This window comes from Crotalus tigris, unplaced genomic scaffold (assembly GCF_016545835.1).
Source record: "Crotalus tigris isolate CLP2741 ecotype Arizona unplaced genomic scaffold, ASM1654583v1 scf7180000017543.2237141, whole genome shotgun sequence".
NCBI classification, from domain to species: Eukaryota; Metazoa; Chordata; class Lepidosauria; order Squamata; family Viperidae; genus Crotalus; species Crotalus tigris.
In genome coordinates this window covers 491514-501889 of record NW_024096463.1, presented here as the reverse complement: position 1 = coordinate 501889, position 10376 = coordinate 491514, and the positions used below count along the sequence as shown (strand labels likewise).

The 10376-nt window shown below is 37.3% G+C and overlaps 1 protein-coding gene across 6 annotated transcripts in view; it reads right to left on the bottom strand.

The window, feature by feature from the left end:
- Window positions 1-1018: 1018 nt before the first annotated feature.
- The window catches only part of CLCN4 (chloride voltage-gated channel 4), a 78375-nt gene continuing 69017 nt past the window's right edge, over window positions 1019-10376 (bottom strand). For 2 of the 6 annotated variants that reach the window (XM_039318919.1, XM_039319150.1), the window contains 2 exons: window positions 7202-7418; window positions 1024-2810 (listed from right to left, as the gene is read on the bottom strand). In XM_039318919.1, the coding sequence (XP_039174853.1) occupies window positions 2720-2810; window positions 7202-7418 (308 nt within the window). In that variant the 3' untranslated portion in view covers window positions 1024-2719. Of the gene's footprint in view, window positions 2811-5650; window positions 6833-7201; window positions 7419-10376 lie in introns of those variants that run through there. The other 4 variants (XM_039319241.1, XM_039319323.1, XM_039319060.1 and 1 more) reach the window with 4 other exon arrangements.

Below are 10376 nucleotides of genomic sequence, written 5' to 3'. Positions count from 1 at the left end.
ACACGAAATATATCAGCCTATGCTGTCATCCAGCATGCAGTGCAAAGTTATTTAGTGTAGTGTGATTTGCATAAGTTAGGGGACTTTTTTTTTACACTTACCTTAATCCCATATTTTACAGAATATAGTATACCAAGTTCACTGGTTTTAATCTATTTCACATAGTATGATATTTCATGAAACTGTACACCTAAACACCCTCTCTAGGATTCAGATAATGAAAGATCAATACTCTTTTGCAAGGTCTTATTTGTTTTCCTTGGGTACTCTGTGTTTTGCTAGACAATACAGGGAAACTGCATAGCCTTTGCTCAACCTAGAACCCACTGAAATAGCAATAGCACTTCTATATCACTTCATAGTGCTTTAGCCCTCTTTAAGCAGTTTATCAAGTTTGCATATTGCCCCCAACAATCTGGGTCGTCATTTTACCGACCTCAGAAGGATGAAAGGCTGAGTCAACTTTGAATTGAACTGCTGAAGTGCTGGCAGCCAGCAGTCAGCAGAAGTAGCCTGCAGTACTGCATTCTAATCACTGCGCCACCCTGGCTCATATATATCTATGTCAATATTCTTCAATATTTCATGAATTCTCAATATATGTTAACTGGAATTCTTGCAGTTTTCATCTGACAAGGTGAATTGAAATAGTGTATAGTCTTAAGAGTCACAAACTTACACTGAATTCTTCCAATGCCAAAGCAGCAGGGAATAGCAATAACACTTAGACTTATGGAGCACTTCATAGTGCTTTACAGCCCTCTCTAAGCGGTTTACAGAGTCAGCATATTGCCCCCAACTATCAGAGTCCTCATTTTACCAACCTTGGAAGGCTGGAAGGCTAAGTCAACTTTGAGCTGGTTAGAGTCAAACTCCTGGCAATCAGCAGAGTTAGTGTGCAATACTGCATTCCAACCACTGTGCCATGATGGCTCTGCCAAAAATGTCATTTATAATGTAAATTTTGAATTTATACTGGCTATTGCTTATTCTGAATCTGAATGATAAAAATGAAGAATGAAAATGAAAATTCACAGACTTTCTCACAGAAGAGCCATTTCTTTGTATTAAAAGGCAGGGATAATTAATAACTTTTCAAAAGTTGGATAAATTTTATTATTTTCCAAATGTTATTGTTCTATTATTTTCTGTCATTTGAAGAAGTAGAAAACGGCATTTTTAATGAAATACAATAGATATTCTCTGGTGTTCTTCTATAAAGGTAAGTCTCCTCTATTAATTCTGAAAAAAAATCCTGTCAATTATTAGAATTATTTTTAATTCTAATTATTGTTATTCCAAATCTCTAAAATTGGGTGACGTGTCCAGACAGTGATATATTGATAAATCTTAAAACCAATACTATGTTGTCATAAGCAACTTAATATCAAATCTTTTTGTTCCAGGCATAGAGAGTCATGGTTTCTTCGATTGGGTAATATTTTGGCAAAATATCGAACATGCTTACACAAGAAGTAGATTTCATATATACATCAATCAATAAATTCATCAACAAACTAGATAATATAGAATATGTGCTAATGTTAGTGGGGTTACAAGCTGGGAAACCATCTTGATGTTTCCTAGAGCCCATCTCAACATATTTCTTCTAGGAACTAGTAATAAATGAGCATCCCAAAAATCAAATGCCTGATACATGTAATATGAAGATTATCTATGGCAAATATTTTATTTATCATATTCATGTCCAAACTTCAAACTTGTTTGTACTTTTAACTATAAAAATTAGTTAAACTGATTCTAAGATGGTTTATAAAATATTTCATACTGTAAAATCTATTTGTGACATAAAATAAATATACAATATTTCCAGAAAGAATGAATACATGTTTTTTAAAAAAACTGTGTTAATATGCTTTTTCTCCTCTATAGAAAAAAACAACAATAATTTTTTTTTGTCTAGGAATACTGAAGCTTATTGTTCAAAATACTTTTTGACAAAAATGTGTGGCCAGAATTGCAATTTAATGTCAGTTATGCTGGAAAATATATAACCCTATGGCATCATACTCATGTATGGGAAAACAGTAAGAAGAAAATTTCATCATAAAAAATGACAGAATTTGCAGATTATTTCATCATATTACAAATGAACAGAATAACTCAAGACTAAACAATAGCACTAAAAGTAAACTGAAATACCCCTTTACTTCTACAATATCTATGAACTTCTGCAAAAACAGTAAAAGCAAGAACATTCTTCACAAAAGTATGCAGCTTTAGAAAATAACCTAATTTGGGAATCCAAATTTAAGAAATATGAAATAGGGCATGTGTAATGAAAACATTTTGCATTCTTGATTATATTTATATTTATCAAGATGATGGCTTCTCTCTGCTCCCAAATGTTTGTAAAGATGATTAACACAGATAAAAAACTATATAAATGCATTTATATTAATGGGATACGGTAGGCAGGACAAGGAGAAAAATGTGCCATGGTAAGGACTGTATTTATGACATGTTCCCAGGACACGTTGCCAGGAAAAACAGCCCATAGCTGAATTGAATTTTCAAATACATTTACCAACAACTCAAATATTCAGTTTGTTATAATTTTCCCTGGGTTCTGCTCTTAACAAAGTTGTATTAATTTAAATTTTATTTTAATAAACAATGAAGAGCTATTTGAATTCCTTTCAATCAGTTCAATAGGAATCTTTTCCTTTAAGATTTGGACCTATCTGTTGGGAATAGCCTAGTTAAACATGATGGATTCAGGATCTTGATTTGCCATTTGAGCCATATGCCTTAACACGTCCTTTTTGGTGATAATGCCCAGGAGCCTCCTAGAGAAGAAAGAAAGGAAAGAAACAAAATTGTGATTAATCATTAGCCTGTCTTGTTCATTTTTCAAATTCTGCTGCAGTAAAACCTATAACACAAAACAATCAGTTTCAAAAAGACACCCTGCTCTTCCCTTTTTTAAAAATGAAGAAATGGGAATTTAAAAAAAAGAATAAGTTGCATTTATGAACTGAAAAAAAAATCATCACAATGCATTGCTTTTATGAATACAGAGCTTTCATTATATTTTTCTCAGCCTTTGGCAAAGGGATAAAAGATACCATATTCTACCCAGCTGCATTCCTCAATGCACTTAGTTAAGGATGTTTCTTGAGCAGGCTTAAACTTGTCCAACTTTACATCACCTCTCCCAAACCATTTGCAGAAACTGTTGGGATCCTCCAGGCCAAAGCAGAAAAAGCTCAGCACAGGGCATAAAGAGACCATCAAAGTATTGCAAAAAAATACTCCTGAACTGTGACCTGAATGCCTATACATCACATTTAAAGAAAGCTTCAAGCAAAACCAGTGAATTATATGCTCTCCCCTTTCTCTCACAGGCATGCTTCAATGCAAAAGGGTTGAAGTTCTCAAATATATGTTCATTCTATCTATCATTACTTTTTATCAATTATTTTAGAGGGAGGTTGCTGTAGCTGCTAAGAAAACTGAAAAACAATGGTAAAAATATAAGTAAAATTAATAGTCAAGCTAATCTTAACTGTACGTAGTACAGACTTACTAAGTTACCCTGATAATAAAACCCTTTGAATAATCAGTGTTAATTATAACACTGCCTCAAATAATTGACCCTACTGTTGTGTGGCACTGAGGGGGTTGGCCATGGCATGGGACTTGTGGTGGCACATCTTGGTAGGAGGGGCTACTGAGGCTGAAATAGATACCTGGAGGCAATGACAGCTGGGACTCTACGTCAGCTCTAGTGCCACCACCAAAGAGTGCCACTTTGTAGATTGGCTAAAAGGGCAGAGACGGCATTGGGCAAAGACAACAAAGCTTGTTTGGCCAGCAAACTGACTTTTGTTGGCTCCAAATGGCTCAGTTTTTCCCCTCAAGCTTGTTGTGCAAATAAATAGCCTTCCTGTCTTCTCTACACTTAGATACTGCTCTGTTTGCAGCATCTTTCTATGACTGGGTCAAATTCACTGTCTCAGGCATTTAGTCTCTTCTAAGTGTAAGGCAATAAGTTTTCATTAATTTCAGTTGACTTAAATTATCCTTATGAATATTCCTTCTCTTGACAGTTTTCATATTATCAGAATAGTATAAGGCTGTTAACACATTGTCATTAATTTAATGTGAAATTTAATTGTACTGATATGGAAACTGTTGGCGGGACTGGTTCCTAACTTTTGCCCCTTATAAGTATTAGTGTATTAATGTTGTTTATCAAAAACAGAATCTGTCTACTTTTCAGCCAATGAGGAAATTGGAAAAAGCACTAAATATTCCTCTAGCCTTGGTTTATAGCTTCAGTAGGTCTTCACCACTTCCAGCACTGCATCTTGCTTTCCCTCATTGCTCCAGAATGATTGAGCTTTTGAGGGACATATTCTACATTCAAGGGTCTGTTTCATTCAATTTAGCTTCTGTCTCTTATTTTTTCATTCCTTACCTTGTTATAGGTTTATAAATCCCATGGACTTTCAGTTTGTAAAAAAATAAAACTCCATTAGTTAATTCCCTTAATGCATCATTCATGCAGGAATTTCCTAACAATTACATTTGGCTGGCATTTCTCCTTAGCAGCAATAGTTTTTTTTAAAGATTAAAATAATACATATTTAGCAATAGCTTGACCAAAATATGAAGCTTAATTACATACATGTATTATGAATTCTGCTCTAAATCAAAAGAGCAAAATTAAGATATATTGCTCTGAGCTAGAGGGTAGGCCTTTGTTAGCTAAATGAATTATAAACAGCATTAATACGGTAGCTAATAATTTGGGGGATTTGTTATTTTATTTCTTTTCTTTTTTTTAAGACATTTTATTGGTTTTTTAACATTCTTAAACAAAAAGTACTCAAGACCCACCATGATGGTTAGGTGGTCAAACATTCAAAAGTGAATATATATATAAACAACACAACTCAATAAATTCCACTATCCCCTCTCTATTCCCCTCAGTTAACATAATACACTTAAATATTCCATTTCTATTTTAAATTTCTATCACTATTAAACCTGTGTTATAACTTTATCAGTTTACAAATACAATAGTTTAAATTTAAATCAAAAAATTATCAATTCTAATTCTTAATCTCTCAGATCCCTCATTTTATACCAAACTCATTTATTTCTTCTTCCACTATACAATAGATATCTTAATAGCAATAAAATATTGATCAGCCCTATATATATGTAATCCCAAAGTCAATCCATATCTTTAAAATAACAAAATAATATTAAACTTTGATTCATTCATATTCATTAAACAAAGTTCAAATTTTCTCCAGCTTATCATGCCTTATCATGTCTTTGTTGTCATACAAGAAATCTATCCTAGTAATTTAAAACATTCCATAAATTATTAAAAACATCCCAATCTAAGCAGTCATCATTTTTGCAATTCCAGTAAATAATAAATTTCATATATTTCCCAAACGCTACATAGGTACAATCCAATACATTCTTAATCTATTTAAAATATCTATTCTAATAATCATGCTCCTATATGTATATATATTTAGTTGCTTCTAACTCTGAATCTTAGTCCTTAAAACAATCCATAAATCCAATATTGCCTTTTATTCCATTACACAATTTTAAATTTCTCTTTTAAGTCTAATTCTAGGTTTTTTCCTGTACCAAGTAGGTTTCCATAAACACGCTTCCCTTTCAATCAATAAGTCTATTTTTGTTGCTTGGAATGGCCTTTGAAGAAATGAAAGTCCCATCCTCTGCATCACAGGTCTGTTTTTCTCCTCTTTAAAATATCATTGCTTTACAATTTCAAATCTCAGTCCTTGCTTCTTCTGTTCCTCAAAGTTACAAATGAAAGGCTTGTAAGGTAAAATAAGCTCCTCTTTTATCTCAGTTGGTTCCTCTTCTAATGTAATTTTGTTTATAGAATAGTCAAGTGTAGTCTGGTCATCCATTTGCATGTTTGAAGTGAAGTTTCTAGATCTTAGTTCTGAAGTGGATTCTTTCAGTATAGTACAGATTTCTGTAGTGGCCTCATGTATCTTTTCCAATATAAGCTTATAATTTAATTGTGAATGCAATTTCTCCATTTTGGTAGTAATAGTTTTTTGTTTTATTTATTTGTTTTGTTTGTGGAGGCTGTATTTGGTAAGAGTTAATCTATATCCACCCACACAATTCCCAGAGCTCAGTTTATCTTCCCCCCCCCCCAAAAAAAAATGAAGGTCAGGTCTGGTTTTACTTCAAAGAAATAACCAAAAGATGCAATATTAAATTTTCACCTCTAGATGTCCTCAGTAAGTTGAAGAAGAATCTTTTCCAAACAGCACTGCTTTGTTTCTATCTTTAAAAGTATAGTGTGAAAGAAGAAATAATCTTACAACACCAAATAGTAGTACAGTCCTTAGCAGAACAAAAAAGAGAGAAATTTCTGTATCCCAAAAAGTATGAAAATAAATTTTAATCTTATGAAATGCTTTCTTTCCCAAAAATATCGAAGCAGCTTTCTCTAGCCAGGGAAATAATTCCAACAAAGCTCTTATAGGCAAAAAACAAAGTCAAGTAGAGAGAGTAACAAGGAAAAATCTCACCTGGATTCACCACGGGGGCTCTTAACGCCTAGATGTTTTTGACTTGCGGTCTGAAGCAGCAGGGTGATCGGCCATTTTACTGGCCGATCTTCTTCTCCGTTGGCCCTCAGAGATCACCTGGACAGCTGGAGGAGCCACCACTCCTCCGCAGCCGAGCCAAAGCCTCTTCGACGGAAGTCACACCCTCCAGGGCGACTTTCGACCCGTATAAGAGTCAACCGGCAGAGGGAAGACTAGCCGTCGAGGAGACGAGTCTCTTTGTATGGCTAGAGTCGCCGCAAACCGGAACCGGAAGTCTTGTTATTTTATTTCAATAAATAAACTGAGGCATCTTTTCCTTACATTCTTGCTTTAATATTGTTACTGAAAAATTATGAAGGGGCTTAAAGGCACCCTGTACTTTCTTTTATTTCACTTTAGTTTTAAATTATTTTTCAAAAATTGCATTGCTACTTGTTTATAAACACAGACTTGAATTCCTTGTAATCCACTCTTGTAATCCAAGCCAGCTCATTTTCAAGGTCTAACATTACATGTATATAGAGAGGATTGGAATTATTTTTTCCAGAAAATAAGCCCCTCCCCTTCAACAGAAATACTGTATTTTTAAAAACAAAAATAATTTATATACTTACCCACTATGTGTGACAAGACACTGCCTGAGTCCAAGTTTTCTGAAAATGTCTACCACTGTTTCCATTGGTGTATGGTCTGTGACAGTGAAGGGGCTCAGATTCAAAATACGCCGGAGCTTCAGCATATGAGGGCTATTGGCAGGGACCTCTGGAGGCTCTTCAGTAAAATATACAATTGAGTTGCTTACTACGCCATCCTGGCACTGCCTTGCATTTTCTGTATGAAAAAGTCAGACATATAAGGACTATTGCACATCTATCTCAAGAAAAAAATAGTTATTGTTTTCTGATCCTTTAATAGTTCTTCTAAGATCAGGATGGTTAGTAAGTGCATCTGTCCCAACACACTAATGCTGATGCCAGATTTATCCCAGCTCCCTTTTTTAGGGATAATTTTGATATAAAATAATTTCTCTAGAATACCACATTGTTCTATATGATCAGCACACTTTCATATCTGAGGCCATAAGCTTCAGATCTGTAGAAATCCATCTGCATGCATTCATACAAACTACAAAGTCTCAAAAAAAGAGAGGCAAAGAAGACTTTGTCCCTGTTGTTCAAATTAACTGATTTGAATTCCTTTAATGGGAGCAAAGGAGAAGAGATGAAGTAGATTGCTGCATTTCTGCTTTCACTGGTCACAAACCAAGCTGCTTACCTTAAGGCTACAGAGAGAAGATATTTCAGAGCAAGCAAGATTTTCATCTATAAGAATCTCTAATTTCTCTTGGGCTTCTGCAGTTGCCTCTATACCTGTTGCACAAGCCCAAGAACAGTGCATTTTGTTTAAAGTGTCAAATGAAATTCTGAATAATCCTAACCCTTTGAAACTGGATCACTGCAGCCTTGTAGTTTTCATTGTGACAGTATCATTTAATAGAACTTTTCTGCTACATTCAATATGACAGCAGATTCAAGGAGATCCTCAAAAGTCTCTTCAACTCCACAGGAATAAATAAAAATGTATTCATTTATTTAAAAGATTGACTGCTACAATTCAATCCTGATGCTCACAACAACAAAAAGCACAACTGAACAAAATTAAACCAGGACACAGACCCAAGGCACCAGAATACTCATTCCCAAATTCACATGTGCTGTGTGTTCTGTTTTCTGCTTGGTTCAGCATTGAAGAGGCAGCAGTAGTAAACAGGTACTTCTTTATTGAAGGTCAAAACAGAAAACTAACAAGCATGGCTCTGCCCCTATTTATACATTCAGCTTTGGGCGGCGTCAGCCAATGAATACACCGTATTCTCCCGCTCAAATGCATACTAATCAACCTTGCAGACAGCAAGTATGGCTAGGAGGCCACATGGTCTGCTAACAGTCCTTGCACAGATCTCTGCAACTGTTCCATAAGTTTAACACAATACATTACACCCCTCCCCCATAGTTTTTTGACACTTACAAAACATTGTTGGTTGTTCAATGATGACATACATTCAAAAGGGCATAATGGCACTCAGTGGTACAAAAGTCCTTACAATACATTGTCAATATTAACAATACTTAACATTGCAGGTTGTAAGAAGGCACATACATTTAAGTACATAAGCAATCAAAAGTTCCAAGAACCTACATAAATGATTTTAGTTTGCAATAAAAAATACATAAGCATTTTAAGTTTGCAATGACAAAAACCTCACGTAGTCCTTCAAAAACTTTGGTGTGCCTTTCGCCCGCTCCGAGGATCTCAGAGCTGCTGCTAGCTCCCAATCTGCAAGCTCACCTGCCAGGCTCGGCAGACTGGGGCTGAGTGACCCGTCCGATACGGGTAAAGCCGGTTCCTGAAGGCTGGCCTGTTCTGGTAGACCCAAGCCTTTGTCCATTTCCCTGTGGCCGGCCTGTTCCAGTAGGCCCAAGCCAGAGTTCCATGGTGGAGAAGAATCCACCAGATCGGCGTGAAAAGCCGATTGAGAGCAATGTCCTGTTGGCGCTGATTGAGAGCAATGTCCCGTTGGCGCAATGCCTGAGTTAGGAGCAGCCTCACTGGCCAAACCCCCATTCGGCGATTGCTGAGAGACTCAAATTCACAATCGCAATTGTGTTCCTCCCCCCCCCCGAGAGCAGAGTCAGGAGTGGGAGAGTGGCATGGTAACCTCCAACGCAGCTGGTCAATGTGCCTGCGGAGCACACGACCATCTTCCAGGGCCACTTTGTATGAGAGCGGCCCTGACACCTTGCAAACCACAGCTACCACCCACAGTGACCCTGGTCCATAATTGCGTGCCCAAATCGGATCACCCACTTGCAAGTGCCTCAGTGCCTTAGGCTGCGGCACTTGTGAAGCAACCCTGTCTGAATGTAGGCAATCCAGCTTTGTGATCAGACGGTGCCCCCATCTTAGCTCAGCTGGGCTCTTGCCCGCAGAAGTGCAGGGCGTTGTGCGTTGGCAGAGTAGGAAGTCTGCCAACCTGTGATGTCAATTGCCATGGGTGATCCTCTTCAAGGATTTCTTTGTTGTGCGAACCATGCGTTCTGCTTGGCTGTTAGAGGCCGGGTGAAAAGAAGCCGAAGTGGCATGCCTAATCATATTTGCCCTCAAAAAGGACTGAAGCTCTGAGGACGTAAATTGAGCCTCATTGTCTGAAACTATGACATCTGGGAGCCCATGCGTTACAAAGATGCCCCTCAGCACCTGGATGGTCCTGGCAGTAGTCATAGTGAACACTGGAATAACCTCTAGCCACTTGGAGTGACTGTCCACAACAATGACAAAGAGTTGCCCCTGAAAGGGGCCAGCAAAGTTGATATGTATACTCGACCAAGGGGCTTGTGTGGTCTCCCATCTATGTATAGGAACATGTGGCATTTCTGGCCTTGACTGCTGGCAAATGTGACACCTGTGGACCTGGGCCTCAATGTCTTTATCAAGTCCAGGCCACCCGAGGTAGCTACGCATGAGCGCCTTCATCCGGACTATGCCCGGATGTCCCTCATGCAGAGAATCAAGGACTCTAGTCCTCAGTGAAGTCAGGGTGTGCTACCCCACAGGACACAACCCTTAAAGGTGGATAACTCATGCTCCCTTTTCCAGAAACTCTGGAAGTTAGAGCCAGGACACGTTTCAGGCTATCCTGTGAGCACTCAATTCAACACGTGGCTCAATGTGTTGTCAGTAGCTGTTTCTGCAGCAACATCCCCTGCATTGAGGGGAGACTCTGGCAAA